We start from the raw sequence: 18,392 nt of genomic DNA on the forward strand, positions 1-18,392 counted from the left end.
AAATCCGATCTGGGCCACATTTTTCCAGACTGTCGCGGCGGTCTGTACTGTCCAGTCTCTCAAATCGGAATTCATGCAGCAATTACTTCATCAAAAAGCGATAGAGACGCCACGGTAGCGGTGCAGCTGTGCGTCATTAGCGCCTAGCTTGCGTTGAACACGGCTTTTTTGGAAGGGTCGGACTTGACAACAGTCATAAAAAAAATAAAAATGGGTTGAGGATAAGCCTGAGAATGATCGTTTTTCTGTCTGCTCCATATAAGCAATATTTCAACATTGCTTACACGGCCGAGAGTCGGTGCAAACTGCGCGTATGTGTGTGTGACATGCACGGACAGTGCGTGCATGCTATCGATCCATATACTTTGAATATAAACCTAAACTGGGATTATTTATGTCTGTTATTTGTGTCCTCTTTTTGGAAATCAAACTATAATTTGCCCTGGAATGACGGATGACAGCCAGCATGTGTGGTCATTTGTTTTGATGCTTCTGCGCATGCGGGTCGTCTTGCTCAGCGCTTGACGGACTGCGAATTAGTGCGCATGCGTAATACTTGAATGGTCCCAATGGACAAAGGCAGTCTGAACGGGCACGCCAAAAAAACAGATATGACAAAAAATCGGATTCGTGCATTAAGACCGGTAGTATGAACGTAGCCTAAGTGACATACAGTATATCGTCCATTAAGTACCCACTCTTTTAAACTTTAAATCTTGAAAGAAATGTGTTTGTGTGTGTGAACTTGATTTTGTGTTGTAAATGTAAACTCAGTTCCCATAACAAGCAGTAGGAGATCACCTTGTTAGCCTCGTAGTATTGCCTACTGCAAGCATGCTCAAAACATCAGCTCATATAGCATTGTTTATTTAGTATTAGGCCGTGTTCACACTTGGCGCTTTTTTCCAGTGACGCCACCAGGGCGTGGCCACGGCCACCCCTATAAATTGGTTGGCCACCCCACTGGCCACCCCGCTTGCCAGTATATCGTTAGATATAGATATACCTGTATATAGCATCAGTTATGCATTTCTTCCCAAATTAATGCATTTATTTTGTTTAGTTAAATGTAGGGCTGTGAAATTTATCACGATAACGGGCGCTAATTAATTTTTTAAAATGAATCACATGAAAATATTTATCGCAAGTAACGCATTCGCGTTACGACTCATTCACGCATTGCCGCAAACAGCCTACAATGGCGCCGTTTTACTTATATACAGAGATAAGAGGCAGAGTGGAGTAGATACAAGCATTCATTGGGGCCGTGCTTTTATTTGGCAAAAGCTTTGTCATCTTTTCCACAGCAACTGTAAATATTGTGGGAAGCGAGGAGGGGAAGAATGACAGGAGTTGATCTTTTTCTTTACACCCTGTAGTGTACCCAATGCAGAGAAGCTGTAGCATTTGCAGCCACCACACACACAGTCATGGTTGCACCACTTCCCATCATGCATTTGGGCAGAACAGTTAGGTCGCTACAGTATCATTTACTGAAAGCTCGACAAATACACTAGATGGCAATATTTAGTCACAATATACAAACTTTAAGAATTACAAGTCTTTGTATCCGTGGATCCCTTTCACAGAAAGAATGTTAATAAAGTTAATGCCATCTTGTGGATTTATTGTTATAATAAACAAATACAGTACTTATGTACAGTATGTTGAATGTATATATCCGTCTTATCTTTCCATTCCAACAATAATTTACAGAAAAATATGGCATATTTTAGAGATGCTTTGAATTGCGATTAAGTACGATTAATTAATTTTTAAGCTGTGATTAACTCAATTAAAAATTTTAATCGTTTGACAGCCCTAGTTAAATGTACACCTTATGCCTAATATATACATAACACAATAAAACAGAATAATTATGGAACTCAAAATGTTGACTGGACAGTTATGGGCTATGCACATTAAATCATTAGTAACATCAAATATTACACAATACACCAAAGTATATCAGTAGCCGTGTCCTTAAGTCTTTCTGATAGTTTTCCCCTGACCTTTTTACTGCAATAATATATATGAAAACCTGAAATTATGGCTTTTAGTTTTGGCCACCCCAAGATTTTAAGTGGCCCCATCTGGCCACCCCTATGAAAACTTTCTGGAGGCGCCACTGCTTTTTTCCAGAAAAAAAGCGCAGCCTCCTGCGCCTACTGAGCGCCTTTTGAGCGAGTATTCTAAAAGGGATTCTATCTTAAATGTCACCAAACATAACGGTTACTGTTGGTCAACAAAATAGGCTAACGTAGTCCATCGTTAGCGTTTTAATTTAAATTAAAATACTAGCTCTCACGCTTTGAGCGTGAGACACACGCAATTGCCTGTTTTCCCGCGCACACACGCCACACATCCAATTTCTCACGCAAAATTTTGGTCACCCCCAACAAAATCTCACTCCAAGATTTTTCTAAAAGTTGGCAGCTCGTGCTAACAGCTAAATCACCGTACTGTTAAATAAATATACGGTTAAATAGCTCTCTTTGAAGATGCTATTTTATATTTATATACTCAAAAATGCGTATTAAGACCAGTAAAAATAGATCTATGAATTTTTTTTTCTCCCACCTGTCAGTTCTATACACACCAGCTTGTTTGCTCTTCAGGGTCTGTTGATTCTCTTGTGTCTTTATACAGGGTTGGTTTGTTATTTATGTGTCCTTTGTCTCTATGAATAGTGTGCGTCTGCCACACACTGCACCCCTCTAGTTTTCTATACAAAGACAGCAGCGTTTAATCTGACAGATGCAGTCACGCGTCGCTTTCGGCGTCCTGAATATCTTCTCCGTGCCTTGAATAACATCAATAGTATTCAGTATTTGATAGTTACAATGAGAAATGTAGACTTCTAAACATGATGGTAGTTTACAAAACTGGATAATACTGTACATCACGTCATATTTTAGTTATCCCCAAACACTACTACCCATAGCAAAAATTTGCTACTTATCTGTTGCAAAATCTCATCTTATTAGACGAATTTGATCATCTCAAATTGATCTCATTCTCCGCTTATTTGTTTCTGAGTTTGTGCTCCGAAGGGCAAGTGATGAGTCACAATGAGCAAGATTGATTTGAGAAAATAAATTCTCTTAATTGAAGATTGAGTTACACTTGCATAGCACCTTTCAGCCACTCACAGCACTTTGATACAAGATCCTTATCTATCTAATGTAGGGCTGTCAAAATGATCGCGTTAACGGGCAGTAATTAATTTTTAAAAATTAATCACATTAAAATATTTGACGCAATTAACGCACATAAAACATTAAAATGACAGCAGTGTAATGTCCGCTTGTTACTTGTTTTTTGGTGTTTGGCACCCTCTGCTGGCGCTTTGGTCCAAATGATTTTATGGCTTTCAGTACAATGAGTGAGCATGGTGTAATTATTGACATAAACAATGGGAGCTACTAGTTTATTTTTAAATTGAAAATTTTACAAATTTTAATAAAACGAAAACATTAAGAGGGGTTTTAATATAAAATTTCTATAACTTGTACTAACATTTATCTTTTAAGAACTACAAGTGTTTCTATCCATGGATCGCTTTAAGAAAATGTTAATAATGTTAATGCCATCTTGTTGATTTATTGTTATAATTAGAGATGTCCCGATCGATCGGGTCTGATCATGTTTTTTTTTTTTTTTTTTTTTTAATTAAAAAAAAAACAAAAAACATGAAAGGTAACACCAGTTACTTTGCCAAGTGACTAACTACTCTTACATTCAGGTAAACTTTTGGTACAGTGTATATACAGTGCCTTGCAAAAGTATTCGGCCCCCTTGAATCTTGCAGCCTTTCGCCGCATTTCAGGCTTCAAACATAAAGATATGAAATTTAATTTTTTTGTCAAGAATCAACAACAAGTAGGACACACTCGTGAAGTGGAACAACATTTATTGGATAATTTAAAATTTTTTAACAAATAAAAACTGAAAATGCGGCGTGCGATATTATTCGACCTCTTTACTTTCAGTGCAGCAAACTCACTCCAGAAGTTCAGTGAGGATCTCTGAATGATCCAATGTTGTCCTAAATGACCGATGATGATAAATAGAGTTCACCTGTGTGTAATCAAGTCTACGTATAAATGCACCTGCTCTGTGATAGTCTCAGGGTTCTTTTTAAAGTGCAGAGAGCATTATGAAAACCAAGGAACACACCAGGCAGGTCCGAGATACTGTTGTGGAGAAGTTTAAAGCCGGATTTGGATACAAAAAGATTTCCCAAGCTTTAAACATCTCAAGGAGCACTGTGCAAGCCATCATATTGAAATGGAAGGAGCATCAGACTACTGCAAATCTACGAAGACCCGGCCATCCTTCCAAACTTTCTTCTCAAACAAGGAGAAAACTGATCAGAGATGCAGCCAAGAGGCCGATGATCACTCTGGATGAACTGCAGAGATCTACAGCTGAGGTGGGAGAGTCTGTCCATAGGGCAACAATCAGTCGTACACTGCACAAATCTGGCCTTTATGGAAGAGTGGGAAGAAGAAAGCAATTTCTCAAAGATATCCATAAAAAGTCTCGTTTAAAGTTTGCCACAAGCCACCTGGGAGACACACCAAACATGTGGAAGAAGGTGCTCTGGTCAGATGAAACCAAAATTGAACTTTTTGGCCACAATGCAAAACGATATGTTTGGCGTAAAAGCAACACAGCTCATCACCCTGAACACACCATCCCCACTGTCAAACATGGTGGTGGCAGCATCATGGTTTGGGCCTGCTTTTCTTCAGCAGGGACAGGGAAGATGGTTAAAATTGACGGGAAGATGGATGCAGCCCAGTACAGGAACATTCTGGAAGAAAACCTGTTGGTATCTGCACAAGACCTGAGACTGGGACGGAGATTTATCTTCCAACAGGACAATGATCCAAAACATTAAGCCAAATCTACAATGGAATGGTTAAAAAATAAACGTATCCAGGTGTTAGAATGGCCAAGTCAAAGTCCAGACCTGAATCCAATCGAGAATCTGTGGAAAGAGCTGAAGACTGCTGTTCACAAACACTCTCCATCCAACCTCACTGAGCTCGAGCTGTTTTGCAAGGAAGAATGGGCAAGAATGTCAGTCTCTCGATGTGCAAAACTGATAGAAACATACCCCAAGCGACTTGCAGCTGTAATTGGAGCAAAAGGTGGCGCTACAAAGTATTAACGCAAGGGGGCCGAATAATATTGCACGCCCCACTTTTCAGTTTTTTATTTGTTAAAAAAGTTTAAATTATCCAATAAATTTTGTTCCACTTCACGATTGTGTCCCACTTGTTGTTGATTCTTGACAAAAAATTAAAATTTTATATCTTTATGTTTGAAGCCTGAAATGTGGCGAAAGGTTGCAAGGTTCAAGGGGGCCGAATACTTTTGCAAGGCACTGTATTTAGCTAATCTCCTTAAATGGTAAAAAACAACAACACTTAAGCATGAAGCGGAAATCTTTCTTCTTCTGGTTAAATGACCAGAAACAAGTATGGCCATTTCAGAGGCCTGAAAATTCACGTACTACTGAAGTTTTCCAGGAACTCATGCACTGACGTTGGTTCCATTTTGGAATGCGAAAAGAGGTGATAAAAAAAGGAAATTTGTTTGGTTCCGATAGTCTCAAGCATGTGTGGTGGCGACCAGGTGAGGAGTACAAAGATAAGTACGGTCAAGCATAGTGGTGGGAATGACCTCTTCAATCTCTGCAGCAATGCTGACAGCACTCCTGTAACGAGTCACATGACATTTTGGAGGGAAAATGACAAGCAGTACTCAATTTGGGAATTTAGGGATGTACGTAGTTCCCATGCTGTGTACTCACTTTTGTTGCCAGGGGTTTGGATATTGATGGCTATATTTTGAATTAGTTTTAGGGGAAAATAAATGAACTCTATTATATAAGCTGCACACAGACTACTTTTCACTGTGTCAAAGTGTCATTTTGTCAGTGTTGTCCCTTGAAAAGATATAATTACTGGTAAATATCTGCAGAAATGTACTCACTTTTGTGATACACTGTGTATTGTATATGTAAATGTATTAAAACAAAACAAAAAAAAAACGATTAAAAAAAAAAAAAAACCTTTGCAGTGGGTTAAGATCAATTTATTAGACGTGTTTTTTGCTTCCATTCGTTACAGACTCTTGCATTGCTTCCTATTGAGGAATTGAGGAACACATGCGGATTATGGACAGTTATTTTTTTTTCTCTCCAAACGTGGTTGTATTGACGTAATTATTTTTTCCGAGCATATGAGGGCAGGATCCTCAGTCTTAAAAAAAAAAAAAAAAAAAACCTGCTAGGTGTGGACATGACCTAAGATGAAAATCAAAAGGGCTGCCAAAAACAACACTAGTTTATAACAGCAATAGAATGATAAGTGCACTAACTATTTGTCTGTGTTTACTTTTATGTGTCCAGCCATGTTTACGGAGGTGCCTCATGATATGACTGCACAGAGGGGTCAAGATGTGGAAATGGCCTGCTCGTTCAGGGGAGCCGGGATGCCTTCTTACTCTTTGGAAATCCAGTGGTGGTACATTCGGAATCACATGGACTGGACAGACAGACAGCCGTGGAAAACCAATGAGGTAACAGTCAGCAAGATAACAGAACTGCCATGACCTGATCGCCGCATGTGTATGTAAATTGTTAAGTTTATAACATGCACCCTAGATTTTTTAAAACTTATATTTTATGGGAAGAAAATACACTTTTTTCTCATCATTTTATTCAGATGTAAATTCTCCCCCCCAGGTATCACCGGAGGAGGAGATGCCAAAGGATGCTACAAAGATAAGCGTGAGTTAATAGCCGCTCTGGATCGAAGATGATTACATGAGGCACCAATGCCATTCTGATTACATTTACATTTCCTGTTTTGCCTTTGTTGCTTATTCCATTTCACACACAAGGATGGGATTCATTTTCGATTATTTAGCATTATGTGATTATCACGTTGGTGTCATCCTCGATGATCTCTACCGCAAATGAAAGGCAACGCTGTTTTCTAAAAAATGCCAGCCAAAAGAGGTGGTTCGGACACTGCTTATAAGTGTTCTTTTGCTCCTTCTGGTTTTCACATTAACTTGGTGTATAGAGAGCATATAATGCCATGTAAATCATTGGCAGTGTAAAAATAATAGACCACACACAGTTTTGAGTAAAAAACAAACAACACTATGAGTTCGGTTCCTGCGCTGGCGATGTAACCTGGATTTCCCCGTAAACTGGAATTAACCCGTGAAATACATCAAAACAACCTCTAAATTAAAAAAAAAAAAAAAAAAACTATCCAAAAACATTGTACTGTCATCGCCAAGACGTTGGAGCTAATTCCTAGCTAGACAATGAGCTTAGCTCCAAAATGATAATGTCAGACATCCGTGTTGTTTGCTGACTTTATTCAGCAGCTCATGACATCAACACTTGCAGAATGAAACTAAAATAAAATGAAATCAAATATCTCATCTTCCATAACAGCAATTTACAAGTAGCTGCTGATACAGCAATAACAAATGGCTAGCATGTATCAGTTAGCATCCACACGTCATCAAAAACAATCACATAAACTCGCCCCAAGTATTGGACCACAATTGAAAACGCACAATAAACAGTACAAAATGGTGTATTTACAGCCGTCGACTCTGGATGCTTCACAAGCAACAAATGTGCGCGCAGGCTGTCAACTCTGTCTCTCGGCTGCTTTGTGTGTGAGTTTGTGGGGTGAGTGGCGACATCGACACCGGTTACTATTGTAAATATTCCATAATACAGTGAGGAGTGCTGCAGCTTATAGTCCAGTGCGGCTTATCTGTGAACAAATGCTGTTTTGTGTCAAATTTGGTGGGTGCGGCTTATAGTCAGGTGCTCCTTATAGCCCCAAAATTATGGTATATAAGCGGCACACAGACTACTTTTCATTGTGTCAAAGTGTCATTTTGTCAGTGTTGTCCCATGAAAAGATATACTTAAATATCAGCAGAAAGGCGAGGGGGTGTACTCACTTTTGTGATACACTGTATCACATTGAAGGTTTACTGTTCAATGAATACATACAAGGTATCATTTGTATTTTTTTATAAGGCCATTGTATCACACCTCATTACAATGTGGTAATGGTCACCGTACTGTGTGTATAGGCTTCAAGTTGAGTAGGAATGCTATGCTTGTGTAGGCTGTCAGCTGGGAATATTAACAACATTCAGGGATGTAATGAGAAGATATAGTTCCATTTAGCTGAAGGGAATTGAAAGACCAGATACACACACACGTGCTTAGTTTTACCAATGTCTGTGTGAAGAATATTTAGTAGTGAGATGACAATTGGTGTTGCATTTTCATTACAACATATTCAATTGTCAAAGTAGAATAAGACCCAAGTCAATTTAGAGATTTATTGGTAAATCTATACTGCATGTTTGTGGATACTTACTAAAAATGTGTAAACACTTAGAGCTATGTTGTATTAGGTCTACCACTAAAAAGTGTATTCCTTCACTCCATATTAGTCGTTCTGTATGTTTTTCAGGCTTCAAAAACATATTGGAAAAGACATTATGTTTGTATAGCTAACAGGAAGTACACTGTTGGCACCCCTGCAATTCTGTCAGATAGCTCCCAGAAAATGATTGCAATTACAAATGCTTTGGTTGTAATATCTTCATTTATTTGGCTTGCAATGAAAAAACACAAAAGAGAATGAAAAAAAATTAAATCACGTTCATTTTACACAAAACTCAAAAAATGGGCCGGACAAAAGTATTGGCACCCTCAGCCTAATATTTGGTAGCACAACCTTTAGACAAAATAACTGCGAACTATTGCTTCCGGTATCCATCAGTGAGTTTCTTACAGTGGTCTGCTGGAATTTTAGACCATTCTTCTTTGGCCAACTGCTCCAGGTCTCTGAGATTTGAAGGGTTCCTTCTCCAAACTGCCATTTTCAGATCTCTCCACAGGTGTTTTATTGGATTCAGGTCTGGACTCACTACTTATGTCCCATCTGACCAGAGAACATTCTTCCAAAACATTTTTGTCTTTCTCAGGTAAGTTTAGGCAAACTCCAGCCTGGCTTTTTTATGTCTCTAGGTCAGAAGTGGGGTCTTCCTGGCTATCCTACCATAGAGTGCCTTTTCATTCAAACACCGACTGATAGTACTGGTTGACACTGTTGTACTGTCGGACTGCAGGAAGGCTTGAACTTTTTGGATGTTTGTCAAGGTTCTTTATCCACCATCCGCACAATCTTTTGTTGAAATCTCTCGTCGATTTTTCTTTTCCGTCCACATCTAGTGAGGTTAACCACAGTGCCATGGGCTTTGCACTTATTGATGACACTGCGCACGGTAGATACAGGAACATTCAGGTCTTTCGAGATCAACTTGTAGTCTTGAGATTGCCCATGCTGCCTCACAACTTTGCTTCTCAAGTCCTCAGACAATTCTTTGGTCTTTTTTCTTTTCTCCATGCTCAATGTGGTACACAGGACAGAGGTTGAGTCAACTTTAATCCATTTTAACTAGCTGCAAGTGTGATTGAGTTACTGCCACCACCTGTTATGTGTCACAGGTAAGTAACAGGTGCTGTTAATTACACAAATTAGAGAAGCATCACATGATTTTTCAAAGGGTGCCAACTTTTGTCTGGCCCATTTTTTGAGTTTTGTGTAAAATGATAATGATTTCATTTTTTTTCCCATTCTCTTTTGTGTTTTTTCATTGCAAGTAAAAAAATGAAGATATTACTAGCAAAGCATTTGTAATTGCAATCATTTTCTGGGAGAAATTGAGCATTATCTGACAGAATTGCACGGGTGCCAATACAATGACCAGCAGTGCATGTACTCAATTCTGAGCCGTTCCGTCACTCGGTTCAAAATGGGGAACATTTTTTTTCTTTAGTCCTTATTGCGTTTCTGAGGATCTTAAATGTTTTAACTCCCATAAAAATTTGTGGAGTAATCACATTTTCAATTCTCAATTCAATTCAATTCTAAAACGATAAAATCGGAGAAAATGGCCAAAGAAGAAATGTAAAATTGAAAGACATGTTTGCCTTTTTCAAATAATCAAACTTCTAACACTCATGTAATCATTTCCCTCTTTTTATAACCACCACAACACATACGCTTCGACCCTGGCTGACAACGATTGAGTTACACTAACGATTACTTATAAATAGATGTCCACTGTTCCCGTTGAAAGTGCCTGTGACACGAAAAAGCATGTTTGTTTCATCATACACGCGGTATTTTATGCTCCTGAAGGAAATGGACCGCTTGGATGTGTGTGGAAGCGATCGCTATATTTATTTAGTTTTTTGAATCCCGCGCCATGAAAATGAGTGACTTCCGGCAACAGTCTCAAGTTGAGAAAGAGGGCGCTGTGACGTGTACGGAGGAAGGAGTCCTCTTCCCTCTACAGCCGTACTGTTGAATGAGAAGGACTAAGGATTCAGCTGATTTTGCGGATTAATACGTTTATTTTTCGCATCACGCCAGCAAAACGGCTGCAGAAAAATCTTGCTGAACGAGGGAGAGGCGTCTGCGCCTTTTTGAGGTTTCAAAAGGTTCTCATTCACCGGTGGATATAGGCCAAAACAAGCCCTACTACTGTGGGACCATGGGACACCATCCTTGTCCCCTCGGCCGATGACAGGCGGCTTGTCGCACATCCCCCCGCCGGGAAAGCACTATACTCGGCTTATTCCCCTCTTCATGCGCCCGGTGTTCTGTCAAATTTTCCGACCGATCAGAAATTGCAACTTTGAGTTAAAAATAGCCGCGGATACAGCGATTACAAAGTAAACACTAAAAACTTTCTTTAAATAAAGGACTACTTACGTTTGATCATGGATGGGCATGTAAAAAGCTCTCCTCATACAAATTAGCTGCACATGTTAGCTGCACAACAACTGCATCCGCCCTCCTCCACTGAGTCGCTGTTTACGACTTCGCCGTGTAGTAAAGCATTATTTTACCACATGCATGTTGACCATTTGGTAGCTACATGCTCCTCTGATGTCGGCCGGTTTGTTCGGCGGTCATTGTCCAGATGCTTCCCCGGCTAGCTCTCCTCTCCGTAGTAGCAGGGGAACGAGCTGTAAATTGCTCTCTGCCGGGCGGTTTGCCGATCGGCTTGCCGATCGACAACCCAGTCGTCATGTGAAATGACCCGGGCTAGTTATGTGTGATTTTCCGCTTCTAAGACTTTGAAACATCACTCTGTTTGGGTTAGCATGTCGGCTAGCTGTCACGCCTCTTGGTTTGTTTACAATCTCCGAAGCCGGGAAGGGAAATGACATAAGCCTAATTTAGGTGGCATAAAATATTGTTCGGGAGGTGCGACACTAAAGGTGCAGTCGACAGTTTTGACCATTATGGAGTAATTTTGCCATGTCGTCCTGAATAAATGCATTTTTATTATTTCATATTCTATTTAGCACAAGACTGTTATTTGTCATGACCATGCCATTTATTTAGCTATTGGGGAAAAATACTTGGATGAAAAGAATATCCTGTAAAAATATTGGAGTAGAGAGACTGAAACAATGACATTTTGCGGCTCGTGTTTTCCTCGTTGTGAATAATCCCCCCTCAATGGGCTGCATACTAAATCAGATGAAATCATGACTCCGCTGACGCCATCCACATGTTGGGGACGCTAGAGCCCTATAATGGTAGGCGTGGCTAACCGGCAGATTAAAAGACGAATTTCTCGTCATCTGCGCTTTGCTAAATTGTTGTATATAGTCCAATCGTCTCAAAATATGATTCTTATTCACATAATAATCCTATTTAAGACATTTTTTCTCTCCTGTCGTACGCACTTTTTAAGGTTCCAACAGTAAAAACTTTTCATCACCCCTCCAAATATTTTTTCCATTTTTTCTCATTTGTTACCAGGTAGTAAAGGTTGTTGGAAGTAACATCTCTCACAAGCTCCGCCTGTCCCGCGTCAAATCATCCGACGAGGGCACCTATGAATGTCGAGTCATCGACTTCAGCGACGAAGAAGGGGCGCGGCACCACCGCGTTCGCGCCTACCTGCAGGTAGTAGCCGAGAGCGACATCGTCACCAGTAACCAGTATGACAACTTCCAGGTGCTGGATGACACCAAGAGCAATTCGGGGTTCCAGCATGCTCATGAGGGACGGCCCCATGAGCACGGCAAGCGCCCTTCGTCTACTGCCACTCAACACAGCCACCCCGGTGGTAGTGATCAGCACCTAGCAGGCAAAGAGCTGAGGAAGAGGGATGTGGACAGTAACCATAGCAACAATGACTGCTCCAATGAGCCCAGCTGTGCGCTGTAATCTGATTACATTTGAAAAAAAAATAAAATAAAGCATATAAAAATTGCAAATTACAATGTGCATAATAGCGACACTTCCCACATAGTGCCAAATCCACAATCTCATATAAATGTAAAGCACGGCTTATGAGGGCTGTGTGGTGGGAACGTGTAGCTATCTCTACTTTGGAAATTCAGATCATTTTTGTAGCGCAGAATGCTTACGGTCAGTCATGGGTGGCTTCATGGTATTCGCACTTTTTCCTAAAATGACCAAATTGACGTCATGTTACCTTGCACATAATCCTTGGTTGCACCTAAATAATTATCCAGACCTCTGCAAGGCAAAATTGGAACAAAAGTAAAAATCCATTTGTTAGTTAGCAGGCTTCCTGGTTTATGGAGGATTATGTAAAACAAGGGGTGTCAAACTTTTTTCTCCAAGAGCCGCATAAAAAAAATCAAAGTATGCAAGGGCCAACTTGAATACTTTTGGGTAGATAAGATTGAGTATTAAAATGTATGTTTATTTTTAATAGTGCTGTCAATTAAAAAAAAAAAAATTTTTATTAATCACGTTAAAATATTTGACGCATTTAACGCACACGCAGAATGTCCCGCTCATGCATTGCCTCAAACAGATTACAATGACGCACTTGAGAGCTAAGAGGCAGAGAAAGGTGTCTTCTTTATGCTTTTTCTTAACAAAGGTATACCACACGTGACGTGCTGGCACTTTGTTTCTTTATTAGCACATTCAGCTTCAACATTAACACAGCTTACAGCTCTCGGCAGGCCGTAACTCTAACTCACTCCTGCATCATGAGAGTAAACAGCATTTTATCTTATTTTATTTATTTTATCTATTCTCACACAGTTAAACAACAGTGCAAAGAGAACTGGCATTCCCAATCAAAATAGTTATGCAAAATACACATAAAATGTACTCAGACTTTGGTCAAACTCTATTCAAACATTTCCTTTAGCTCAACAAATACACTGGATGGCAATATTTAGTCACAATATACAAACTATCAGAGGTCTCGTACGTTGTGAAGCCAGCACTCAAATGACCGTGAGGTACAATGCATGGACCAGTAAACAGGGAACTACGGCGTCAGTCGAGGGACAAAACATACTATTTGGCTTGAATTCTGAGTTAATTCAAGATTCGCCATTGACACCTTGTGGTGTATTTCAATCACTAACAGAAACAATGTTATAATGTTAATGCCATCTTGTGGATTGTTGAATGTATATATATATATATATATATATATATATATATATATATATATATATATATATATATATATACATACATATATATAGTGGGGAGAACAAGTATTTGATAAATTGCCATCAAATACTTGTTCTCCCCACTGTACATATATATATATATATATATATATATATATATATATGACATTTTGGAGGGAAAATGACAAGCAGTACTCAATTTGGACATTTAGGGATGTAGTTTCTAAGGGGTGTACTCACTTTTGTTGCCAGGGGTTTAGATATTAATGACTATATTTAGTTATTTTGAGGGTAAAATAAATTAACTCGATTACCATATTGGCCCGAGTATAAGACGGCCCTGATAATCAGACGACCCCCTCTTTTTCAAGACTCAAGTTTGAAAAAAGACTTTTTGAACACCAAATTAATTTTTATACAGAAAATAATTACAGTACATCCGAAACAAATGATTATAACAATATATTTGAGAGAAAAATCATGTTATTTTGCCTCATTCAAATCTTAATATCTGAACATTCAAATATGTAAACTAAAGTGCAATCACATTCGTAAATGAATGACTTCTGGTTTTTGAAATGTAAATAAACCAATCTATTGTGATAAAACAACAAAATTGCAATAACTGCATTAACCATCAAAGTCAAGTCTAACTGTAACTGTAGTCTTGAAACAAATCTGAATAAGGAAAAACATTGCAATAAAATAATGCGAACTTGAGAGTAGCTGAGATGTCATGACAGAACAATTTCAATGATATCTGGCGCCATCTAGCGTCGTGAATGGGTATAATGTCTAGACCGCTGAGATCTGTCATGACAGAACATCGCTTCAATGATATCTGGCGCTATCTAGCGTCGTGAATGGGTATAATGTCTAAACCGCGAATATAAGACGACCCCCTCTTTTTCAATCTAATTTCAATGCAAAAAACAGCGTCTTATTTTCGGGCCAATACGGTATATAAGCTGTACACGGACTACTTTTCATTGTGTCACAGTGTCATTTTGTCAGTGTTGTCAGTGTTGAAAAGATATACTTAAATATCCGCAGAAATGCGAGGGGTGTACTCACTTTTGTGATACACTGTAGCTCCAATGCCAATCTTACCTACTACGCATCACTAAACAACGTAATTAGCGACCTATTGACAGCTACAGATATGGAAGAGTTTTGATTGATTACCAACCATTGGACAACACAGACACCAGATTTTGCGCATTTTCAGATTCATTTTCCAAAAACAATTTTACATCAATTAGGTGAAAGTGCTTGATTTAATGTGTGTAGTGTGCTGCGGCACAGTGGTTGAAGTACACTGCCCTTAGCTAATGGAGAGGCATGCTTTAAGTGACTAGCTCCATTTATGTTCAAGACGAGAAATGCAAAAGAATGCAGGTTGAACTCAAGCTTCTTGTGCCTTCCATAGTCAATGATATTTTGCTAATTATTTGCGGGTCAACAGGCCATAGTTTGAACACCCGTGATGTAAGACATTTCAAAAGGATGGAGTGTACCATTTTGACTAACGAGTGCACTTCACGCGCCGACATTTAATTCACATTCACCGCGCTGCCCAGAGGCTAAACAATAACGGCAACAGCAATCAATTTGTTTTCCAACTGGATTCATATTCACGATTGAAGTGAGACAAATTAGATTTTCCGGTCCCACATGACATACTTCAAATATAAACGCATGTTGATATTCTTTGATCAGAATCGAGCTGCTTCAAGAGATGAACTGCAAAATTACATACTAATTCCTTATCAAATCACAAAAAAAAAAAAGATGAAAATATCATTGAATATTGCCTACAAAATACCCTTAAATTCAACCTACATTGTTGCACTTCCCAGCTTTAACACTAGATTGGGCTAGTCACCTTTATGTAGGAAACTGTAGAATTTCAGTATTTTGTTTTACATAAATAAACTTACAGTATTTTCTGGACTATAAGTCCCACATTTTCAGTTTGGCAGGGCCCTGTGACTTATACCCACGTGACTAATACGTGTTGCCTAGGTTTTGGTTATCGGAAAAACTTAATATGTTAACGTTAACAGCTGCCTATTTGACCTGTTGGTCTCTGTTTTATTACTATATTATTATTATTATTCTATTGATATACTATTACGATAATGTTTGTTCAAAAATAATATTCACCAAAACAAATGTGACTTAGGCCATGGTCACACCTAGCAGGGCTTTTTAAAAACATGTATTTAGCCCCATCTGTCAAGAAAAAAAAAACACTCAACCTCCACACCAACTCCATTTCAGGAAAAATATCCACACCCATCTGCATATGTGTGTGTGTTTTTTTTTTTTTTTTTAAACATCTTGATGTGCATTCAATCACAGAGTGGATGACAAAAAGTACAATGGATCAACGATCGTTGTTTATGTATGTCTTTTATACATTCACGATGTATATGAGATGTTGTAAGATTCCAAATCCAATCCAATCTGTTAAAAAATATATAAAAATGCAAACCTCCGGTTATTTATAAACCAAAATGTGCGTCTGCGTTTGAATGATAGGCTAAACTGTACAGTGTCTGACAAAAGTCTTGCCGCTTATCCATTTTGTAGAAACAATTGCTAATAACCTGACTTTTAATTATTCAATTGGTTTCAGAAATGGCTCATATGAAAGCTAAGACACTCCCAAATGATGTTGGATGTACAAAAATATATTTGTTTTGTGGCAAAAGGTGGATTTTTCCGATGAATCTTCCATTGAATTACACCACAGTGGCCACAAATATTGCAGGAGACCTACTAGATCTGAGATTCACCCAGAAAACAGTGAAGTTTGGTGGTGGGAAAATCATGGTCTAGGGTTACATCCAGTATGGGGGTGTGCAAGAGATCTGTAGGCAACATAAATTGTCTGAAATATCAACAAATCTTAGCTGCCTCTTATATTTCTAATCATAAAAAGGGACAAATTCTGCAGCAGGATGGTGCTCCATCGCATACTTCAATCTCTACCTCAAAGTTCCTCAAGGCAAAGAAGATCAAGATCCCCCAGGAATGGCCAGCCCAGTCACCAGACATGAACAGGATGAAAGAGGAAGCATGGAAGATGAAACCCAAGAATGTTGATAAACTCCGGGAGGCATGCAAGACTGCTTTCTTTAATGTTCCTGATGACTTCATCAATAAATTATATGAATTGTTGCCGAACCGCATGGATGCAGTCCTTCAAGCCCATGGAAGTCATACAAAATATTAAATTCGGATCTCACAGCACCACTACTTAATTCGCTTATATTGTGTAACATATTTTTGTATTTGAAGTACATTTTTTTTTCTCCAATTTTCACACTACTTTCTGTAGGCGACCAAACTTTTGTCTTGCCAAAATTTGACCTTTATGTGGCCATTATATGATGATTCTTTTCAGAAAAACAAACATACATACACAAACATGTTCATTCAACATCATTTGGGAGGGTCTTAGCTTTCATATGAGCCATTTCTGAAACCAATTGAATAATTAAAAGTAAGGTTATGAGCAAATGTTTCTACAAAATGGATGAACGACAAAACTTTTGTCAGGGACTGTGTACTCTGATGCAATTTATTGTCTAAAAAATATCCAATTACATACATTGGACTATCTTGGTTTTGATTTTCTTGACTTTTTTTTGCTGTTGCCAGACATTTTCTCTTTGTTCTGCAATGTTTGTTTTAGTCGTTTAAAAATAAATTCATATATTGAAATATAATATATATCATACATAACCAGAATCCCATCCTCCTTTTAAAACCTCCGGGAAGTTGGCCCCCATCAAACGTACATTTATAGAAAAATTATGTAATTCGTATTTGCTAGGTTTGTGCTCGTTAGTGCTGGAAAAAAAAAGTGTTTGTACTGCTATTGTTTTTGAGATACAAACAATTCTTTTATTGGTCAATCTGAGGTCAACCAGCTCGCCATTTTGATTAAAAATGATTAAACATGGTGTCAATCGTTTGTGCTATAAAGACTTTCGGTTGTGCTGCTATCGATTTTGAGACACTAATTTCGAGTGATGACGCCACAGAGCCCTGCATTTATTGCAAAATGGACCCAAAATGGTGCCATTCATTTATGCTACATTTGAGCTGCTTTTGATTTGAGAATAATTTCTAGTGATGATGTTAATCGCAGCACCTCCGTCGTGGCTGACGAAGCGTACCAACTCTATAACAGACGGGTGTCCCAACAACTAGTGCAAACACAACACACATGAATGGCACCCTTTCGGGTCCATTTGGCAGTAAATGGTGGGCTGCGTCTCACGTCCTCAATGGAAATTAATATCTCAGGAGAAACAAACATTTGTTTACAGCACAAACGCAGCACAAACGACTGACACAATTTTTAATCAAAATGGGGGGCTGGTTGACCTCGGATTAACCTATAAAGGAATTGGTAATACACTGGTACCTCTACATACGAAGTTAATTCCTTCCAGGACCTTGTTTGTAAATCGAAATGGTCGTATGTCGAGCAGGATTTTCCCATAATAATACATTATAATCCCATTAATTCATTCCACAGTCCAAAAATCTACACTAAATCCTTAATAAATACTGCTGGTACTATTACAAATGGCAATTACACATAGCAAAACAAATAAATTATAAATAAACATCGGAATAATAATATAATAATTAGGGTTGTTCCGATCATATTTTTTTGCTCCCGATCCGATCGTTTTAGTTTGAGTATCTGCCGATCCCGATATTTCCCGATCCAATTTTTTTGCTCCCGATTCAATTCCAATCATTCCTGATAATTTTTCCCGATCATATACATTTTGGCAATGCATTAAGAAAA

At 38.6% G+C, this 18,392-nt stretch overlaps 1 protein-coding gene across 2 annotated transcripts in view; it reads left to right on the top strand.

The window, feature by feature from the left end:
* LOC130906852 (V-set and transmembrane domain-containing protein 2-like protein) overlaps positions 1–13,571 on the top strand; it is a 127,048-nt gene extending 113,477 nt beyond the window's left edge. The window contains exons 2-5 of one of the 2 annotated variants that reach the window (XM_057821530.1): positions 6,425–6,594; positions 6,761–6,805; positions 11,910–12,056; positions 12,108–13,571. In XM_057821530.1, coding sequence (XP_057677513.1) covers positions 6,425–6,594; positions 6,761–6,805; positions 11,910–12,056; positions 12,108–12,320 — 575 coding nt within the window. In that variant the 3' untranslated portion in view covers positions 12,321–13,571. Of the gene's footprint in view, positions 1–6,424; positions 6,595–6,760; positions 6,806–11,909 lie in introns of both variants that reach the window. The other variant, XM_057821523.1, reaches the window with a different exon arrangement.
* The last annotated feature ends 4,821 nt before the right edge of the window (positions 13,572–18,392 follow it).

Source organism: Corythoichthys intestinalis, chromosome 2, assembly GCF_030265065.1.
Source record: "Corythoichthys intestinalis isolate RoL2023-P3 chromosome 2, ASM3026506v1, whole genome shotgun sequence".
Lineage (NCBI taxonomy): Eukaryota > Metazoa > Chordata > Actinopteri > Syngnathiformes > Syngnathidae > Corythoichthys > Corythoichthys intestinalis.